Raw genomic sequence first — 23,405 nt, forward strand, 5'->3', positions numbered from 1 at the left:
AATGTACTACTTTTAATAAATGTACTTACAAATTTAATTTTATATCCAATGCAATAAGTTTTCTTTTAAATCCTTGTTTTATTGTTCGCTCTTTGTGTTGCGAATCGAGAAAAGTATGTCGGACAGATACAAGATTAGCCCACTCACATGGGTAATCAATTCCATTTCACGTGACAAATGGAAAAGTGGTGTATATTAAGCACATTATTTTAGTAACAATTGAGAGCTCAAGATTGAGATAATTAGACGCCACATTCGTAAGTGTACAAATATTATGTGAATATTCAGAATTCACCCTATCTGTCATGAGTATCCAGATGTGAGTTCTTAAGAGTTTTATGAATAGATAAGTGAATTCGAGTTTTGAACATTGAGTATGTTTGAACTATCATCTGTGCAACATTGATTTAAAGACATACCTCCATTGTGAAGGAGAAAAGTTGTAGCATGTGATTCATACCACATGTGATCAAGACGACCAAAAAGGGAAATAGAAGAAACGATCTCTACTTCTATGTTATGTGAGTCCCTTGAGGTATTAGTAACCTCAATTTAGTGTCCTTATGATTTTTCTTGTCTCTTGAAGCTTAGTTTAATGTTTGCTATCTTAAGGCGTTGCTTAAGGGTTATGAGTGATTCAACCTGGTTGGACGTTCTTAGAAAAGCAAGTTGAGCTAAGGCCAATGGATTCTAAGAGAAGGGAAGATCATTTGAAGTTCACATTAACTTGTATTCACCGGTCGACCAATTATCTTTTGTCTTAGTGACAAGTCTTAGTGATAAATGATAATTGTGAATACAAAAGGCTTTTATGAGTAAAACTGAGATCATGCGAGTTACTAATGTGATTAATGGTCTAGGACATTGCATACTAAATCTACTCTTTCCAAGTTTATTGAGATGCTATATATTCCTAACAGATGTATAGCAATTGAGCTCTCAAAGTATGCCGGTCGCACAGCCTAGTTCCCAGTATGAATGATTTCCGTACTACACGGTATGTTTTTCAAGATATATGAGTATATCAAAATTGTTTGTGTGCGAGTGGGAGATGTTATAAATTGATGTCACCCACAAATAATTTAATTTGAGTGGGAGTGGTTCAAAAGAAGTGTTGGAGTAGTTGCCCCAATTGCTATCTCATCTTCTTGGCACATTGTACATGTTTGTATAAAAAAATGGGAGTTGTTAACCCATTTAAGATGGATGATCGTTCATACACAATTCACATTAGAATAACTGAGAAAAGAAGAACATACACATATTGATTTGAGAGATTGTGAGTACAGTTGTTCAAGTGGAACATTGCAAACCGTTGAAGGAACATAGACCGTGAAACTGTGAAAGCTTTCCATTTGTGATTGCTTTCCCGACCGGTGATCTAAACGTCGATCCTACTCATCACTTCCGCTACTAGTTTTCGGGTATGTCTCGAATTTATATTTGTACAACAAGCACCAACGGCCATTCATTTGTACATCTTTTTAATCACTCCAAACTTACTATGCTAATGTTAATTTAGCTATCTGAATTAGTAGAGTTCCGGTCAAATTATAATCAATCTTTATATGAGTTGTCATCCCACAGTTAAGTTCTCATCACTTTTGAGCTTAGCTATCGCTTGTTTATCACCTTAGATTCTAGATCTTGATCAAGTATGCATGATTGGCTTTGAGTAAACAACTGATCCATAATTGATCTATCACTTCAATTTTACATTCAAGTTGTTTATTTATTCGAATTACCCTTGATCACAAACAATTTCATGTAAGTGCAAGAATATTCGGTTTTAATAATCGCATGATACGATACATAATTACAAACGTGAGATTTTTATTGTTGCTAAGTAGACAAATGTAAGTTCTTTTACTCAACAGGCTATATATGGCAAGATTTAAGACATTTAACATAAATGTCTTTTCATATAAATTAACAAGCAGACAATTGAGCAGATGTTGTGGGTACTTTGCTAATTTTCGTTGATTCAAACCGATTAGCAATCTCCTTGAGAGTTAAGACAATAAATATTACAGACTTAGTAAATGTTAAAGACCTAGTAGATATATGCATATCTTTCAAAAGATCTAGATCAGTTCAACTTTATATTCCCTTTTAATTATTTTTTGGTTGATTAAAATGTAATTCAATTTAGACCTACATTTATTTCTCACATTTATTTCTCACGTAACAAATAACCACCATTGCTTTTGGTTACCTTCTCCCTTTCTTTCTTTATAATGCTTTTGCTTTATTCTCTTTAGTTAATTAAAAATAATTTTTGGTTTACTTCGAACAACTTTAATTCTTTTAAGTAACATCTTGACAAATGGGTTTTTACATTGCACACCGATGGTTTGTATTCGATTAAAGGAGCTAAAGAGTATATAGATCGTGTTATGCTGTTTTCTTCGAACAATGTGACGACTTGGTTCAAATTCCTTCCGAGGAAAGTGAACGTTTTTTTATGACGTTTCAAGTTGAATGCTTTTCCCTTTCGTTTGAACCTATCCGCGAAAGGTATAGAGATTACTTATATCGTTTGCCCGGTCTGCAACAATGGTATTGAGACGACTTCACATTTATTCTTCAAGTGCTCGTCGATGTTGGATATTTGGCAAAATGTCCGCACGTGGACGGGTGAGAATATGCCTCATTGTACCTCTTGGGTTGAGTTGGCTAGTTGGATCGAGGCTTTACAAGTTTTAAGTATCCATAGAGACCGAATCGTGGGGATCGTGGTTACCATGTTATAGGTTATTTGGAGATTCAGGATTGGAGTCGTGTTTAATGAACCTTTTTTTTTTACTAGAAGTAGCCTTTTTGATGTTATTAAGTTATTCTCTTATCATTGGTTAAAACATATATAGAGGTCATTCAGTTTCGGATGGGAACTCGTGGCTCTCTGCACCATTGTAATCGTCTTATTCTTCTCCCTTAGCGCCTTGCTAGGGAGCGTGTTATAATATACAATTTTGGCCGTTAAATACAACAACCCATATATGAATTGTATTATAAATGTACAATAATAACCCGTTAAGTTTTTGTATACTTGTAACACCATTAACCTTAATACTTAGATTCATCTACCATCGTTACCTTAGCCAACAATTAAAGTTACAAAAAGAATACATATATACGTCTATATTTATACGTAATGGACAAACGGCGAGTTAAATACTCGTAAAAGATTATATTTTACTAGTACTAAATTCATATCATTGTTACATCATTGGATCTTTTCACTTCTTTGCACCCTAACCGGACATATATAGGTCCACTTGATTATAGTGTTATGTAATGGATCTTGCACTGTCAAGGCAAAAATCCCTTAAAAAGAAAAAAAATTATTTGTTTTTGAAATTATGGCATCTTAGGATTAAACATTACGGATTACTATATCTTGAAGATTGAAGAAGAAGAATAATACTCGAATCTAATTGGTCATATGCTAGACCAAGTGTGGAACTACTTTATGAACATATAGCTCACAAGCTGTAAGTGTTTGCATATAATTAAGTATATAACCTTCTTTGAATGTTAAATGATTCCATATATGTGAATATATCCAATATAGTTATTGTAATATATTATATATGTACTCCGTACAACATATGGTGCCGCTAAAACTTTAACCCGCATAAATTTGATGATGTGCAACACCAGAACAAAGAGAACCCTGACGTGTCCTCTCTATAATCATAATGACGATAAAGTAAAACCATTAAAAATAGAATAAAATGTTGAACTTTAGCAAAGAAATGTAGATGTAAATAAAAAGAATGATATCATGAACATATGGTCAAATTAAAACCAGAAAGTAAAGATTAAGATAACAAAATGGAAATCGTGTGGTTGAGTACCGTTGTACGTCCCAATAATACTCGATTTTGACACTGAAATTTAAAATGGAAAATTTTTAACCTATATATGTAAAAAAGGTGAAAAGTTGGCTACACTTTAGTATCGAATAACACCCAAAAAGTTTTACTTAAAGAGAAACATGTAAAAAGGTTTAAAAGTCACTTCCATATAGTCTAGTGTCTATATAATTTCTCAATTATTAGAAATTTTGTATAATTACGGAGTAGTAATTAGTAATTTCTATAATAATACAAATATAACAATGTCTATATAACTTCTAAATTCAGTGAAGGTGTCACAACTTGGAGCGTTTGGAATAGCCAAGTCAGCTGACCAATTAGATCTCACCTCCTCATACATCATATTCGTCGTAGGATTATGATCCATGAAGCTTAAGTCGTGCTTGTTTAGACTTGTGTCTTTATACATCAATAAAATACATTCACTATAAGTATACAGCATTTTGCATTATACAATTAACGATAAAAATCATCTTACCTACACATATTCTAAATTCTGATCTATCTATCAGATGTATATAAAAATGCATTGAAACGCTTATTTGATCAGGAATAATTCTAGTTACTAGTGAAATTCATGATTTAGAACCATCATTTTGAACCCGACCAAACATTCAAACCAAAATTTACTTGAGGAAACCGATAGCAGCCAGTAAAGCATAACACTTTTCCAACATTGTATATCTTTTGTTAATAAGTTTTTATCTTCAACCAACAAAAAGCCATTAGAATAATATGGTTAGCCTTGAAACAAATATACAAAAAATTCATAACCCTACTGTAACTTTGCAGCTTGTGCAGCTGCATGATTCATCATTTCTAAACCTGTATTAAGACTAAGCCGAATATGTTTGTTGGATAAAAGTTCAGCCGGTATTAAATTCTTTAACCCCAAAAACCGACTCGTCACTTCATGAGAACATGTGTTCGAGCATAGCCATTGATATAAAACTTTTTGCTATTTGTTGAAGAACACGTCCATTATATGAATATCATATGATGAAGTGGGATGGGATGACATCAGCTCATCTCATGATCCAATACTGGTCAGGCTTTTGATCTGCTGGATTCACTTGGAATTCATGCATTACCGCCCACCAACAATAGAAATAATAAATAATACTTCAAAACATCCGCCCCTTGTATATAGTTTTTTGTGATTAATAAAATTTCTCCGGGGTACCGTCCCCTTTATCAAAAAAAAAAAAAAAAAAAAAAAAAAAAAAAAAAAAGAAATAATCTACAACAAAATCACCAGTTTAAGGTTTTTTTTTTTTTTTTTTTTTTTTATTAACATGGGTATCCGGCCTGCTTTGTGAACCGACTAACCCCGAACCGACTAACCCCAGGGCAACAATCCGTTTATGATAGAGATCATAAATAAGGATGTGCATTCAGCAACAGAGTATCACATATGAACGGAAACATATAAAACGGAAAACAATTGGGGTAGAAGCAATTGTTTTAGGACTGCCTCGTAGCACACTTGAATCGAACTTTATTGTCCTCGTAAAGATATTTTCTACATCAAAACCTATGAATACAGAATAATGTAGTAAGTCAGCCAAGGTTAGAAAAGCCATTTCGTTCAGCAAAAACAATCAGTATAAGCAGGTACACGTATAAGAATGCACATCTTAGTTGATGAATCACAGATAACATACCATCTGAGATACGATAGAGATCAAACACGTGAAATCGTTACCGCTTGGAATACCTAGAATAAAAAAACCGAACCATTATCTGTTTCCAGCTCACCGGATCAAAAACAGGCTTCCAAGGTGATAAAATGGTGTCACTTGAAATCCACGCATGAAGAACGATGAAGAGTCTCGAGCTTTTGACCCAGTAATGGCGGCCATGGATGAATCCAGAAATGTATCGGGACAGTATCTTGAGGTGGATCTCATGAGTCAACCGCAACTGACAACTTTGGCAAGACAATAAAGAACATGGTCTTTGCTTTGGTGTTGTTTTTCAAGACGATAATCGTTCTCAACTCTAAACCTCTACATTTCTTGATCGTCTCTCCATGATTTCTCAATAGAAATAATCTACAACAAAATCATCAGTACAAAGCATATATTTGTTATCAAACAAACACAAGGAAGGACTTATTATATATATAAAAAAAAATCAGAATATACTACAATTACTACGGATCACAGGTTACAGGGCTGGCAAAATGGTCAGGCTGTGTAACAGAAGACCAACAGGTCAAAACAAGCTTGAACTTATATAGGTTTTAGTTTTCCTGAATTTAGCTATTTGTCTGTATGAGACAATTATTGACCTAAAAGCAAACCTAGTGACCAAAATCTCGTAATAAGCATCCAACAAAGATGTGCATTCTTATACCTAGGGTATCTTTTAACTGGCGAAATATCAACAAAGAGATGCCTCAATTTACATCCTCAGTTGATCAATTCTAAAGTGTGTTAGCATGTTAGAACAAATAGCAATAAATTTAACACAGATTAGGGCATTTAACATCTCTGCCCATATTATGAAGAAAATGTTACCAGTTGTCCAAAATGATATGGGGTTAATGATAGTAATAAATGGTAGACACTTACTTTCAAATTCTAAATCATTTTTGACTATTGTGATCAAACAAGTTGACCGTGAACTTCCATCAATGACCAACACTTTCTCCACCAGCCACCAAGTATCCGGCCCACTTTGTGAACCGACTAATTCCGGGGCGACATTTGATTTTTGATAAACATCATGTTAGCTCCAAAAAGGTGTAAGTTTGGCAGGGACACCCCGACCCTGACCCTGTGTTTCCTATGGAAACCACCAGACCCTCCCGAAAGAGTCGGATACCGGAAAATTACCTCCACCGGGTCCCACACATGTGACAGGAGAAGCAACCATGATAGACATGATGTTGCCGGCTGCTGCATATACAGAAACAAGACATCATTTCAAGATAATATGTAACCCAATGCAGACCATTTATAATGAATTAATAATAATATTAATTAATAACTGAGAATCTCACTAACCAGAAGCTTCAAAATCTGAGCTATATGTTCACGATCCCCCACATCATGACCTAATCTGCAAGCCCGTTGATCTGCTTCTAACACCGGTTCTATTTCTTTTGTGTTTTATAATTTGTAATTTCTTTAATGCAACACTAAAACTAGTAGCATAATCTTGACCCATCTCATCTTCAGATAACAAACCCCTTTCGCATAAATCCGTCAAAATAATCCCCCCATCGGAAAAATCATTCTTTTTGCAAAATAAGTCAAGTATAACACAAAACGTGTTGACCATGGGACAAATACCTCTTTCCCTCATCTCCTCGTATAGCTTCAACACTTCAACCAAATCGCCATTTTCACAAAACCCCGTTATTATAATATTATACGTAACAACATCTAATCTTACAAGATGAAATTCCATTATATGTTTTAACTTCAATGCCTCTTTAAACATGTGTTTTTTGCAAAAGTAATGCATTAAAGTAGTAAACGTGGCCGTTGTTGGAATAACGTTGGATTTAAGCATACAATCAAACAAAAATAGGGCTTCTTCAAATCTTCCGTTTTGTGCAAGCCCACGAACAACAGCACTTTCAGATATACGACTTGATGTAACATTAAGTAACTTCATATCGTCTTTTACTTTAATCGCTCCTTTAACATCTCCCACTTTACACATGTCGGTAATTAAACGAACAGCTTGTTTTTCATCCGGAACAAAACCTTCCTTTAATATCTCGTTCAAAAAAAGACGAGCAGATTTACAACCATATGTTCCTTTGATTCCTTTAAGAATCATACGAAACGTATCTTGATCGGGAAACACGTTTGATACACGCATAATATCCAACAACTCAAACGCTTTCACGATCTGACGCTTATCGCAGCATATAAAGATCATCATATGAAACGTGTACTTATCAACAACTATTCCTTTCAAGATCATACTTTTTAACATTTTGGAAGCAAAATCAAACATACCCACTTTTAGAATTCCATAAATTAGGGCATGGTATGTTCTTTGATCGGGTACGAAACCGTTTCGCAAAAGGGCACCATATACTTGAAAGCACCTTAATATATCATTCTGTTTTGAGTACCCGTGTAAAAGAATATTATACGTAGACAAATTAGGAAACAAATTTCTATCTCTCATTTTAGAAAATAAACTATAAACCATAGACATGTTTCCCATTCTTGAATAACCATCCATAAGAACATTGTGTAGAACCGTATCAGTAAAATGACCCTCTGCCACCATCATTTGGTAGTAAAAGGCGGCTACTTTTGGATTGCGAGCTTTAAAAAGACTGTCAATTAAGCATGTATAAGTTACATGGTTGGGTAAAAGAGCTCCTTTTTGCACCCATTTTTCAGAGAGAAGAATGGAAATGACCGTTTTACCCTGCTTACACAAACTGGCAAGTATACATGCATATGTATGACTATCAGGAATCACATTATTACGGACCATGACTTTCAACACGAACATAACAACTTGTAAATTCCCCAATTTACAAGCTTCGGTCATCAACGAATTGTAAGAAACGACATCTAAAGCGTGCGGAATGGATCGGATTGTACTCAAGAAATTCAACCCCGCTTCAAAATTCCCACCATAACACAGTGCTTTTAGTAAACTTCCATACGTATGAGAATTAGGGTGTTGACCATTGTTGACCATTTCCTCGAAATATTTGAATGCTTCTAATCGATTTCCTATACTTACATACCCATTTATAATGAAGTTGAAAGTTGAAGTGTCGGCTGAAATACCAATTCTACCCATGTGCCTCATGAATTCAACTGCCTCTTCCAATTTTTGGTTTTTACAAAGTGAAGCAACTAAATTGTTACACATAAAAATATCTGAATCGTAACCATTTAGATTCATAATCGTATAAAATTGCAATGCTTCATTTATCTTTCCATAAACGCAATAGTTATAAACCATTGTCGAATATATCACTTTGTTTGGAGTCACACCCGATTTATACATTTTACACATAATCTCCTTTGCATTTTTAAACTTTCCTTCTCTACAAAAACCATTAATCAGTACCGAATAGGTGACGACATCAGGAACAGCACCATTTTGGATTAAAGTATCAAGAACTTGCACACCTTCTTCAAGCCTCTTACTTTTGACTAACCCGTTGACCAACATTGTAAATGGAATTTGGTCAACTATAATCCCGTTGGTTCTCATGCTCTTTAAAAGACTATAAACCAAATCTAACCGTCCAAGCTTACACAAACCATTCACAATACCACCATAACTAATCTCATTAGGCCTTAATCCTCTACCTTCCATTTCATCCATAAGTTCAATAGCTTCTTTAAAACTACCTTCTCGACAATACCCATCAATCAAAGTATTATATGTTATAACATTTGGCGAAATCCTAAAGTTTAACATCTCATCAAAAACACGGACCGCAACCGCAGTTTTCCCTTCGTTAATAAACCCCTTTATGAGAGTGTTATATGTGACATCATTCGGCCAAACCTTTTTTCCCCTCAGTTTTTTCAACAACAAATAGCCTTTCGCGCTCCTATTATTTTGACATAAATTATCTATCAACATGTTATATGTACATACATCTGCATCAAGACCTTTACAACCCATGTGCTCAATCAACTCTAAAGCCGACTTGTATCTTCCTTTTTTGAAATACCAATTAAGCAACGTATTGTAAGTAACTAAAGTCGGGACATAACCACTTTCTTCCATTTTCAAAACAAGATGTCTCGCTTTCTTAATCCTCCCATTAACACAAAGTATATTCAAAAGTATATTAAAAGTAGCAACGTTTGGGCATATATTGTTCGAAAGCATTTCTCTAAAAACTAACCAAGCTGCCGAATGGTTACCTTTTCCAACCGAAGTTAAAACCATGTTACAAGTATAAACAGACGGTCTAAACCCTCGAACACGCATCCAACGAAAAACCTCCAAAGCATCCTTAACTAAAGATTCTTTCAAGTAAACACGAATCAAAAGGTCAAAAACAGCCGGACTTGATTTACAAAGAGGGTAAGTGTTCATTAAAACATTAAATATGGTATTTGAGCAAATACCCATCTCAACTAACCGGGTCAGAATCGATTTAGCAGAACCATACATTCTTGCTTTCACTAATATATGAACAGTTATACAATAAACGTAATTACGAGTCTTGGGCTCTTGAAAAGGAGGTTGCTTAATTACCCAATTAAGAAATTTCAAAGCTAGCCTTCCATGAACTTGCCTGAGTGAAACCCTTTTGTAATTCATTTGATTAAGTGACTCCCATCTGCTAATTGTCATTACTGCATATATGCTGTTCTCCAGTTCCAAACCTAGGTTTTTACACAATAATAACAAATTATAACTAAATGTATCAACGAAAGTGCAGTAAATATAAAAAGTTTAGATTTTTACAAGAAAAAAGTGGTATAATTTTACCAGGGTTGTTCTGTTCCATCAGAGTTTTGCTATGATTACCATGTTTGAGTGATAATTTTGAGTTTTTGAGAAAACCCATGTGCGAGAAGTGCCTAAAGTTTGCGAATTTGTTGGATAATGTGATGATTTTGTGAGCGAATAACATATTCGGTGAATCTTTGTTGTTGGGGAAGAAGAAGAAGAAGAAGAGGAATAGTGTACGGACTACAAAGTCTACGATAGTCCAATTTTTATACAATCTACTTTATTTTGATTCTAATCGAAGGGCTGTTTTTTTTAGAAAGGCAATTTTGTAAAATGATACTCCCTTACACATCTCGTCTCGAAAAACTCCCACATCCATCGCAAAAAGCGTAATCAGTGATTTAGGTTAACTGCTTAACCCGCACATAGTGAAGGAAACTACAGACCACTGTTGTAAAAACCCTGATTACTCGCGATTAATCCCCGATTAATCAGTTTTAAGAGCAATCCGTTCCGATTTTCCAAAATCCGTTTATTTAATCGTTCACCGTCAATTGACGGGTCAGAATCGAATTTGGTAATCAGAATCGGGTAAAGTCAAAATGGTCAATATTTTAACATGAATTTTTAAACTAGAAATTTATAGTTTTCGAACAAAATTAGCAATTTTAAACAATTATGTTAAAGTTTTTGTTTATATTTATAATTTTCTTCTATATTTACACATATAATTTTAAAATTTTAATATTTAAATGTATAAAGTAAAATCCAATTATTTCCCGATTAATCTCCGAATTATATATGGGCAGGATCAATGGGGAAGTAACCAATCGGGGGGAAGCGGGGGGAAGCAAAAAAAATTCGTTTTTTTGGATTTTTTTTCCCCCGGCATCAAGATCACACGAAAATATGAACATTTAGAAAAGACACTTCGTGATGAATGTTATTATTTAGGCGGGAAAACGATCGACAAAAATAATATTCAAGATAATATTGTTCGTAAAGAATGTAAACGTTTTTTTTCTTCATGTTTTGTGAAGTAAAATTTAGCCCGATTTAGAGTTTAGGGTTTATGGTTTAGAGTTTGGTGTTTTGGGTTTATTCCATAAACCCTAAACCTTAAACCCTAAACTTTAAACCGTTTGTGTTAAAAACTCAATCTAAACCCTAAATCTAAACCGTAAACCCTAAATTTCTAAACCCTAATATCTAAACCCTATAAACCCTAATATCTAAACCCTAATATCTAAAACCTAATATCTAAAACCTCAACATACGCTCGAAAAACACGATAATTGTTATATATTACTTCTTCGAGCGTTTTTCCGTCAAAATAAAAACATTTATCACAAAGTGTCTTTACTAAATGTTCATATTTTCATCCAATCTATAATGTTCGTGAACAAAGTTTTTTCAAAAAGCGAAAAAAAATATTAAATTTTGCATCCCCCGCTTCCCCCCAAATGGTTACTTCCTCCTTAATCCTATCACCACACACACACACACACACACACACACACACACACACACACACACACACACACACACATATATATATATATATATATATATATTGGTAGGATCAAGAGGGAAGTAACCATTCGGGGGGAAGCGGGGGGAAGCAAAAACTTTTTTTTTCGTTTTTTGAAAAAACTTTGTTCACGAACATTATAGATGAGATAAAAATATGAACATTTAGTAGAGACACTTTGTGATAAATGTTTTTATTTTGGCGGGAAAACGCTCGAAGAAGTAATATATAACAATTATCGTGTTTTTCGAGCGTATTTTGAGGTTTTAGCTTCTGGGGTTTAGATATTAGGGTTTATAGGGTTTAGATATTAGGGTTTAGAACTTTAGGGTTTAGGGTTTAGATTTAGGGTTTAGATTTAGGATTTAGATTGAGTTTTTAACACGAACGTTTTAGAGTTTAGGGTTTATGGTTTAGGGTTTAGAGTTTGGTGTTTTGGGTTTATGGAATAAACCCAAAACATCAAACCCTAAACCCTAAACCCTAAACTCTAAATCGGGCTAAATTTTACTTCACAAAACATGAAAAAAAAACGTTCATATTCTTCACGAACAATATTATCTTGAATGTTATTTTTGTCGATCGTTTTCCCGCCTAAATAATAACTTTCATCACGAAGTGTCTCTTATAAATGTTCATATTTTCGTGTGATCTTGATGCCGGGAAAAAAAAATTCAAAAAAAATGGAAAAAAAAAAAAATTTGCTTCCCCCGCTTCCTCCCGATTGGTTACTTCCCCATTGATCCTGCCCCTATATATATATATATATATATATTTTTTTTTTTTTTTTTTTTTTTTTTTTTTTTTTTTTTTTTTGAAAGGCAATGTTAGTGGTTAGAGTTAATTCACGAAAATCCCCCCCCCCCAGACTCGAACCCTTGGTCTCCTCGAACACCATGTTAACATGGTGACCAATGAGGCAAAGCCCCATTGGCTATATATATATATATATTAAAATCACGTATTACTGCAAATGATTTCTCCACGCAATGCAAGCGTCATCTTTACTACTGAAATACAAAGTAATAGTTAAGGTATAAAGCGGAAACGTTGGTAAAATCTATCGTGTTAAAATCGCTAATGTAGTCAGCTCAGCTAGTCTGGCGGTGCACTCAAAAGAATTAAAACGTGTTTGTCTAGCTGCTAGATATGTCCTTTTATGGCTCATTTGGCAATGGAGAAATAATTATTTCACTCACGACCAGAGAAAAGGAGATCAATATTGACACATTTGTGGATACCTAGCAGGAGTTCCATTTTTAAAGTCAAATTCGGGGACTGTAAAAGAGATCCAAGGCACATCGACTGTCAAGATTGGATAAGTATCAGACAAAATTTGTTGGAGTGTAGCAACTTACGGGTGTTTTTTGTTTATAATGGGTTAATCTTGTAATATATTGTTGCTTGAAATATTGACAAGGTTTTGACACTTTGTAATTCTGGAGTGCATGTACAAATCTATTTCCTTCTTAATGAGAATTAGTTTTCTAAAAACATAAAGTAAAAAATATTTTCAACATCAATACGCGGACCATTTTTTCGCTCGTTTGTATTGTATTTAAATAATGATAAGAAATCTTGAGGTCTTGAAAATTTATCACGCCACTTCACATACAGTATAACAGTTAGGCATGTTTATACATGAGATAACATATGTGAAGGTTAATAAGTTACATCACTTTCAATAATGACATCATTTTCTTTAATGACACAATGTCATATTAGGGTCATGTCAACAATTCGTTCCAGGATAAACGAGGACTGAACCACTAATATCAATCAATGACATACTTTTTCAAAAAGAAATAGACCCACCGTATTAATTAATTATCCAAATGTATATATAATTAAGATAAAATTACAATATAACTATCCATATGTCTCATCCTTCAAAATTTTAAAAAAGCACGAAGACACTGACGAAATGAGGAAGAGCAAAGGAGGGACAGGGAATGCCAAAGGTGAGATGGAGGACATGGTGGATATGAAGAATATGGGCCTTGAATTTAAAGTTAAAAGTAATAAAATTATTTAAACTCTATTTGAGTACACACTTTCTATAAACTACTCATGTATACCAAAATTACGCAAGCTTACTTATGATTGATATTACGGATCATGAGAAACACATATAAAATCGAAACGAGGGATAGAGCTTTTAGTTTAGTTTTCAAGTAACTACAAATACATACAAGGCACCTTTTGTTTTTTCTTTTTAAAAGTTTTTCATAAGTCATAGAGAAATTGTTTTTCTACTAAATATATACTTATAAAATTACCAGTTTAATCCACTAACTGACGCAATTATAATAACTGTTTTGAAAATGTCGTGTCTTAATAGAGAATTTAAGACATGAATTAATTAATATTAATTCACATTTTTTATGAAGTCAAAAATAAATCTATTATTTTATTATTTTATACCTATTAAGTACGTAGTATTACATTAAGATATTTATTAATTAAGTTATTTATTAATGGAGTCAAAATTTAAACAAAGTATAATATAAATCATGAAGAGTTTACGAATTGGACCAGGCCTCTAGAAGCCCACATATATGAAACGTATTAGCAAACGCGTTGACATAATTAAGTAATTTATGGGCCAAGCAATATTGACCAGGCTTTTAGTTTGGTCAATGATTCATATTTATATACCCCGCATTATATTAATTTACATTTACATTACATTATTTATATTATACATATATACAATTGAACAAATTTGGGTTACTATTCATGAATAGTAACCCACTTACATGCTTAGAGTAGCTGTACGTTTCGCTTAAAATTATACATATATATACAATTGAACAAATTTGGGTTACTATTGAATAGTAACCCACTTTCATGCTTAGAGTAGTTGTACGTTTCGCTTAAATAATTGTACCCACAAGCTTTCTTTACTATCAAATGTCAAACACCCCAAACTCCAAGGGTTAAAGTGAAAATTACATATTTCTAAATAAAAAAACTTAGAAAAATCACTCAAATCTTCAACGGACCACATCTTCTCGCTCGCCAAGCCTTATATTTTTCCGAAATCACAGTTCAACTCGAAATAATTTTACGAACAAAACGCAACTGCCGATACACAAAATGGACGTTTTTCAAAAAATGTTAAATATCTCGGGCTACTATGTTTTAGGGTGCCTTATTAAATTGTGTTAATATATTTCGGATGTTACAGTCATGTTGGACAACTTTCGCTAACTACAAGTGCAGGAAACACATTCCAAGATCAAAAGAGCATGTGATTATGCAATGTATGCAAACTCATTTAATAACCTTTTGTATGTAACAACCAACAATTTTTTGCAATAACATGTGACTTTTCTAAATTCTTAAGTTTTGTGACGACCCGGAAATTTTTGACCAAATTTAAACTTTATTCTTAAATGATTTTGACACGATAAGCAAAGTCTATTAAATGGAGTCTCGAAAATTTTGAACCGTTTACATAGGTTCATTTAAACCCTTGACTGTTTCCAACGATTCACGAACAATCATTTATAAATAGATATATGTATATGAATATATGTGTATATATATATATATATATATATATATATATATATATATATATATATATATATATATGTGTGTGTGTGTGTGTGTGTGTGTGTGTGTGTGTGTGTGATAACATGATAACTTGAAATACATTAATGAAATATTATACGATTTAGTTTTTGGAAGTAAAAACGTAAGATAATTTATGTTATACAATAAAAATTTGATATTGAAAACATAATTATATATAGTAGTTTGGATATGTATATGATTTCGATACATAACTATTACTATATAAATATTGTTAAATGTTTAAATATTAAATATATATTGTATATTATATAAATATGAAATATTACAAAACTAATAATATATATGTAATTTCGAGTTAAAATATAAAGTATTATATTGAAATTGTTATTATTACATTCAATATTAAAATAAATAGTAATATTAATACTAATATCAGTATTATGAATATTATTATATATAGATATGAAATTTGATACAATTAATGTGCTATAATTACTATAATTACTATTATCATTATTAATATCATCATTATTATAATTAGTAGAAAAATTATAATTATTATGATTACTATTATTATTAAAAAAAATAATAACAAATCTTATTTAAAATTTATCATTATTACTTTCATCATTAGTCTTATTACTATTGATTTTATTTTAACAAATATTATTATTATTATTATTATTATTATTATTATTATTATTATTATTATTATTATTATTATTATTATTATTATTATTATTAGTATTTTATTATTATGAATAATAATATCAATATTATTATTATTATTAATATAATTATTAATATTTAAAAAATAATACATATAGAAACAGATTTTTACGCATAATGGATCACAGGTATATTTTTTTGTTTTTGTTTGCTTTCATCTTCCCCTCCTTTTCTTCTTTAGTCCGTGAGTTCATGTCCACAATCATCAACCCTACAAATTTTTGATCAATTATAAAAACTATAGCCCATTCAATTACTGAAACACAACCCCCTAAATTACTGAAAATCGTATTTTTAAAACAGAAAAAAAAGTACAGCAGGTTATTTTTTTTATTTTCTCTGTTCTTCACCAATTATACCAAAAGCTTGATTTCGTGATGTTTTTAAAAATCTATTAATGCAACCTTGTTAGAATCCTTATGTGACGATCGCTCCAAATCTATATGGACTAACACGTCATTCATTGATTCCATTGCGAGGTATTTGACCTCTATATGATACGTGTTGTAAACATTGCATTCTTTTGAAAAAGCATACCATAAATGAATATTTAATTTCAAGGTTTTCGACAACTGATGATTTCTACATATAGACAATCACCGTAAATAATAGTTTACAATAATACTTCCGTTGACAATGCTGTCAAAATAGATACATGATGATGGTTTTGTGAATGCAACGTTTTCTTGAATAAAGCATGCAAGACTCCATGCACATAGCTTGAATAACATGTAAGCAAACAGTGGAAGACTTCTAGGGAACCTGAGAATAAACATGCTAACAAGTGTCCACACAAAGGTTGGTGAGTTCATAGTTTTAGTGTTTCGCATAATCTGTATATAAAGGTGGATCACAAGATTTCAGTTGTTTCATCCGAAATGTTTATCAAAATATTCTACAAGATTGAGCACCCTGGTAACTAAGCTTTAACGTCTATAATAAGTACCCCTGTTTTAACATACATGCAACCAACATGTACAATACACGCAAACCAACGTGTACTAAACTCAAATAGCATACGTCTGTTTTATAGTTCAGGCTAGGGTTTCTATACCTGGAGCAAACGGGGATGTCAAGCCCTATGGATCCATATACCTCTATTCGCGCCCATCGGTTCTTATAACTGACAGTTACTAGTTACCAAAGCTAAGGGATTTTTGGTTCAAACTCGGTGTAGAATTAAGTATGTACTTATGTCCATTGCGTTTAAATTAAATTGCATGTATTCTCAGCCCAAAAATGAATTGCAAAAGCAATTAAAAAGGGAGCATATGAAACTCACCTTAGCAGCACATAAAGTTGTTCATCGTAATGTGACCGAAACTCAGAATATCAAATAACCGTAGATTGCAACCTAGAGATCATATGTTGGTCAATAAATGTCTATCAAGCTAGGTCAGGTCATAGTGTATCACAATCCTAATGCTCGATATCGACATACAAAAGTTATCCAAAGTCATTTCAAAAAGTCAATCTGACTCAATACAATAGTTGAATGATCATGGCAATCGAACCATTTTAATATTTCACATAGTTTCCCAATTCTTGTAAAATTATACTATAGTTTTTATAAGGCTTTTATATATGATAAAACAATCAGTTTTGACAATTGTCAACAAAAGAGACGTGCCTTATATTATGATTCATTTACTCGGTTGGTAATATTCAAAAATCCATTTTATCAATCTCGTAAACAAGTTGTTTAAATCTTAATTGCAGATTCAAAAGAAATTTCAATTAACGTCAATCATAATTCAGTTGATCATATCTTTTAATCCGTTCATCGAAACTATTCGATATCTAAATGAAAAGTTATTGATTTTTCGCCAGCTTTCCAAAAATATGCATATCATATACCTTTTATCAGTAATATATGTATTTAATTCGTGATTCATCATAAACTGTTTAACGACGAAATTTAGCATACAAGCATGCACAAATATATATACTCGAGCACTAGACATGGATACACAATTAATATATAAAAGATAAAATATGAGTGCTTACGTATCAATATTGAGATTCAATATTGTAGGACAGTACGTAGACGTAACAGAGATGATAAACACTAGGTTTGACTTGCGAACAATACCCACGAAGATTACCCATAACCTCCATAGCTATAACCCATAATTTCCTTAGTTCTATCCCGCTCAAAAACCCATTTTGAAGGTGACACGCTCATAACCTCGTCGTAGTATTTTATGTATAATACTAATTAATAATACTAATAATAATAAGATTAATAATAATATTAATCTTGATAATAATAATAATAATAATAATAATAATAATAATAATAATATAAATAAATACTTACGGAGTAATATTAAGAGTGTGAGAAAAATAGAACTGAAATCGTATAATTTATAGAACCTTTTCTGAAAAAGCACCCCATGCGATCGCATGGGATTTGTGCTTCAAAGCCATGCGACCGCATGGCCCTCTGATCCAGCTCACAAACTGTTGTTTTCTTGTTTGTCGACATATTTATTTATTAATATATAATATATATAATTTATATTAATTAATTATATATTATATTATATTCTCGTGCATAGTTGACTTGTAATTTTCGTTCCGATGACTCGTACGTTATCACTCGACTTATGTCCCGGTTCTGGTTTCTCGAACGCATTTTCGTACGCTTAGAAAACTCGCAATTTACGTTTTGTGACTCGTACCTTTGTCAAAATATAGTCTTAAATTATCAATAAACTATATCATTCAAAGTGTATCTTAAACTTTCGAGTGTTTTGGTCATTTACTTCTATAAATCATTGTCTCGCTATTTTTTAATATATATATAATAACAAATCATTTTATGACCAAGTTAATATATATTTTCAACATTCATAAACACGTTTTAAATATACGTCGCAAGTTATTCATATAATTAATATTCCAACTTATCATATATATTCAAATACATATTTAAACCAATAAGTTTAATGTACGATATCAAACAATTAATACATTGTTATGTTTTCAAGTTATAGTATATATATATATATATATATATATATATATATATATATATATATATATATATATATATATATATATATATATATATATATATATATATATGTATCTATATACATATAATTGTTCGCGAATCGTCAAGAACAACCGAAAGGTATTTGAATATATGAAAGTAGTTCAAAAATTTTGAGATTTAGTTTTACAGACTTTGCTTATCGTGTCGAAAACATTAAATCATTTAAAGATAAAGTTTAAATTTGGTCAGAAATTTCCGGGTCATCACAGTACCTACCCGTTAAAGAAATTTCGTCCCGAAATTTAAGTGAGGTCGTCATGGCTAACAATAAAAATGTTTTCATGACGACTATGAGTTGATAAATAGAATTTTATTACCGTTGAATAATATGGATAAAACAATCCGATTTCTCGAAGCGTATGAGGGAAGTTATCGTAAAAGAGTGAAATGAAAGAATATAGATTCGTCTTAATTTTTGACGTAGTTACGATTGATTTCCGGAATTTAAGGAATAGAAAATCTTCATAATCTAAATAAGATTTGATTCTTCAAAATTTAAGGAAATTAAGATTTCCTTTAAATGCGTAATCTGCCTCTATTGTTATGTCTGATATTTTGCTATAAATTAACCACTTCCGTTTCATTATTTTCACCACACATACATCTTCTTCCTTATTTCATAATTCCAAAAGATTGTGAAATGCTTAATCCAGTTCTGATTCTTGATATTTTCTTGGCTATCGTATCCTTCATTCTTCTTTTTCATCTGCCACCAGAGGAAGTTATTTTCTTCTACTATTACCTTGGGGTTATAGTATTTTTTATTCTCCCGTGTCTTTATATTGATATACGCATTGATATACACGGTTTGTAATATATGTGTTGTTGTCAGGCTTTATATTTTCCCTTATATTTTGGAGCTCCATGCTTTCCTTTTTCCTTCCCGACTTCAAGTCAAGCGAATAATGGTCTAGAATTTGTAGCTATACATTTCGGAATGAACATAGTTAATGTTCTAAGAAAGAAACGGTAATGGCACAATCTGACTTGTCAAATTACCAGAATATCCGGAAAAGACCGAATCATCAAGAAATATATTTTCTTGATATATTTAGAGCTTATATAGAATGAAAGAGTTATGTAACATGGTTCATGATAAGGGTGTGATCTGTGAACCTTTATCACGTTCCATTAGAAACTCAGCATGACTTACTGTAATATAATCACGTTGATCAAGTGTCATTATATTATACTAACTCATGCTTCAATTCCCAACACTACTTCAAAAACATCCATTTTTCGAAATTTTTAGAAATTAGAAACTAAAATAGTTTCTTTTATGATGTAACACAGATAGCGTGAAGAGATAAATAATTTCGGATGATAATAGTTATGAAGATATCTTCAGAAATATCGAAGATATTTATAATGAAAGATATGATAATATCTTAGAATTTCTAACATCGAAAGATGATGAAGAAGATTTGTTCGTAACGGATTTTGAGTCAGGAGCAAGGTATTCGTTAATGACTTCAGCAGATACTGAATCATTTGTATTCTTTGAAGGCAGGTTTAGTCTTTGTGATTTGTCCACAGCCTCCTTCATGGTCTGCTCAATCCGTTTTCAGTTCCAAACCTTCTCTTTTTCTCAGCTTTACCACCATACTATTCTTTATCATCAAACTTTTGACTGTTAAGGTCGTTTACAGTTCTTGCTGCTTCATCAGCATTTTTCCAAAATTCGAAGAACTAGTTTCGCAGTTTGGGTGTTTTTCAGAAACTTCACCTTCGAAGTAAATAAGTCTAGGAGATAGACATTATATGTATATATAACTGTTGACGTAGAATTGCTGCGAAATTCGAAATACTGATTGCTAATTCCCGGTAGTTGGTATGAAAATTACCATTACAAGATGTGGATGAGTACATGATAGGGTTTTAATGAACAATTATAATGGTTTTTCGGAGAGACTTTAAGTCATAGATTAATGAATTTGTTGGTACATTTACTGTTAATGTGGTGGCACATGAAAAGTTCCACAGTAACAAAAACGTATATGCCAAAGTTACAAGTCTGAAAGGTCGTCGTTGACTGGTTGAATGGTTGATAATACTGGATACTTTTGAAAAGGAATTGTAAGGTTATTTTCGGTAAAAACAATGCTAATGGATCTTGCACAGATTTAAAGTCAAAGTATAGCTTTGAAAGATGTAGAGATCTAAGAATGATGTCACCGGTTCAGAGTTATGACTTGGATTCTGATCTGTCAATATCAGAATATGTAATTGAATTTGTATGGAAACGATTGTATATCGATGTGAGCATAGTTAATAATTTTTGAATCAAAGTTGAAGAATGTACAGTATAACATATTAATTGTGAACTTATATATTTTTCGGGAATTACCTACCCGTTAAAGATTTCACAAGTAATATTTTGTACAAAAGAATTTTCATTACAGTCTTTATGAAAATATATGTATGTATATTTCTTCAGATGTAATACGGATTTAATGAGTTAATATCATATTAAGCTCATTTGATTTTCGGCTTGACTTAGAAATGATTAATCTCTAAAACATTAAAGATTACATAATCTTTGCGGAGTTTTTTTTTCACTAATAAATCAACATTTCATTATTTATTCTTATTGATATTCCTCGGTGAAGGATGTTGATGCTCGTGGAATTTTTGTGAACCTTACAAGGCACAGATGATGTCTTCTGGAAAGTTTCGAGTACATCGAAAATGAAAATGTAAAATCAATTATGTAATTGAATAATACGCTTGGTTTATTATGAAATGGAATTCATTAAGTTGAAACAGAGATTGTAGTTAACAATGGTTAAGTTATTAAGGAAGGATGTACATCATTGCATATTAGTAATATGAACTAACCGAGCAGTACCTACCAGTTAAGATTCACACGTAATAGCTTAGTACGAAAAGATTTATTTTGATTTTAAAATTCATATATATTAAATATACATAAAATTTCTTCAGGGAAAATGAGTTAATACTTCATCGGTTATTGTTGCTGGTATTTCTTGGTAACTACGATGCGTATGACGTTGATGTTCAAGGTACATATTATGATGTTGAGGCTTGCGGTGTAGATGTTGTTGGTGGTGGTAATGGTACTGTTGGTGTTGTTGTCGGTGGTACTGTTGATGTCGGTGATTCTGCTGGTGCTTGTAACCTTTGCACCATATTCTCCAAAGCCACTACCCTAGCGCGAAGCTCGTTGACTTCTTCTACTACACCAGGATGATTGGCGGTTCGGACGAGCAGATGAATAAGATCCATAATTTGAGAGAGTATATGATCATGACGAGATATTCTGGAGATGATTAGCAATCAGTATTTTGAAATCTCGCAGCATGTCTACATCAACCGTTATAAGTATACATATAATCCTTATCTCTTAAAATTATGATCTTCCACTCTGAAATCTTGAAAAGCACCCTGTCTACAAATCAATACTCCAAATTCTAAAAAAAAAAAAAAAGCTGAATACAGCAGCAAAAACTGTACAAGCTGAATACAGCAACAAAAACTGTACACGACCTTAACCGTCGAAGGTATAAAGATAAAGAATAGTATGTTGGCAATGCTTAGAAAAGTTGGAACTGGAAATCGGATTGAGCAAATTATGAAGGAGACTCTGAACAAATTACAAGGACTAAACTTGTATATAAAGAATCCAGATGATTCTGATTCTGATGAAATCTTTAGTGAATATCTTGCTTCTGACTCCAAACTCTTGCAGAAAAATTTTCTTCACCATCCTTCGATATTAGAAATTCCAAGATATCATCGTATCTTTCATTATAAATATCCTCCATATTTCTGAAGATATTTTCATAACTATTCTTATCTGAAATCATTAATCTCTTCGTACTATCAGTGTTACATCATATAGAAACTGTTAGTTTCTATATTCTGTAAACTTTCGAGTTTAAATTATGAATGATTTTGAAGTAGTGTTGGGAACTGATGCATGAGTTAGTATAATATAATGACACTTGATCAACGTGATTATATTATAGTAAGTCATGCTGAGTTTCTAAATGAAATGTGATGATTCACAGATCATAACGTCATCATGTGCCATGTTACATAACTCTTTCATTCGGTTTAACTTCCGAACATATCAAGAAAGTATATTCTTGATAGTTCTATTCTTAGTGATTCTGGTAATTTGACAAATCAAATCGTGCTATTACGTTCTTCCTTGTTTAGAACATTAAGTTCATTCGAAATTCCATATCTACAAATTCTGGACCATTACTTGATTTATTTAATATCGGAA

The 23,405-nt window shown here is 32.0% G+C and overlaps 1 protein-coding gene across 4 annotated transcripts; it reads right to left on the reverse strand.

Moving 5' to 3' along the window:
• Nucleotides 1-5,152: 5,152 nt before the first annotated feature.
• LOC139896212 (uncharacterized) lies at nt 5,153-10,482 on the reverse strand. 4 transcript variants are annotated; one of them, XM_071878807.1, is made up of 5 exons: nt 10,326-10,482; nt 6,893-10,219; nt 6,722-6,781; nt 5,546-5,935; nt 5,153-5,415 (listed from the first exon to the last, which is right to left on the reverse strand). In XM_071878807.1, the coding sequence occupies exons 1-2, from the start codon at nt 10,468-10,470 to the stop codon at nt 6,936-6,938; spliced, it is 3,429 nt and encodes a 1,142-aa protein (XP_071734908.1). In that variant the 5' UTR covers nt 10,471-10,482; the 3' UTR covers nt 5,153-5,415; nt 5,546-5,935; nt 6,722-6,781; nt 6,893-6,935. The 4 variants fall into 4 exon arrangements, with proteins under 4 accessions (XP_071734908.1, XP_071734906.1, XP_071734907.1 ...); XM_071878805.1 differs by having other exon boundaries at nt 6,458-6,781; XM_071878806.1 differs by having other exon boundaries at nt 6,722-6,784.
• Nucleotides 10,483-23,405: the final 12,923 nt, after the last annotated feature.

The sequence above is a fragment of the Rutidosis leptorrhynchoides genome, chromosome 3 (assembly GCF_046630445.1).
Source record: "Rutidosis leptorrhynchoides isolate AG116_Rl617_1_P2 chromosome 3, CSIRO_AGI_Rlap_v1, whole genome shotgun sequence".
NCBI lineage: Eukaryota > Viridiplantae > Streptophyta > Magnoliopsida > Asterales > Asteraceae > Rutidosis > Rutidosis leptorrhynchoides.

What these genes read in the sequence shown, in the direction of transcription:
- LOC139896212 (XM_071878807.1), bottom strand. Translation starts at nt 10,470, where the DNA reads ATGTTATTCGCTCACAAAATCATCACATTATCCAACAAATTCGCAAAC. An exon ending in GATGGAACAGAACAACCCTG is followed by an intron (nt 10,220 to 10,325) that starts GTAAAATTATAC and finishes GTAAAAACCTAG; the next exon opens with GTTTGGAACTGGAGAACAGC.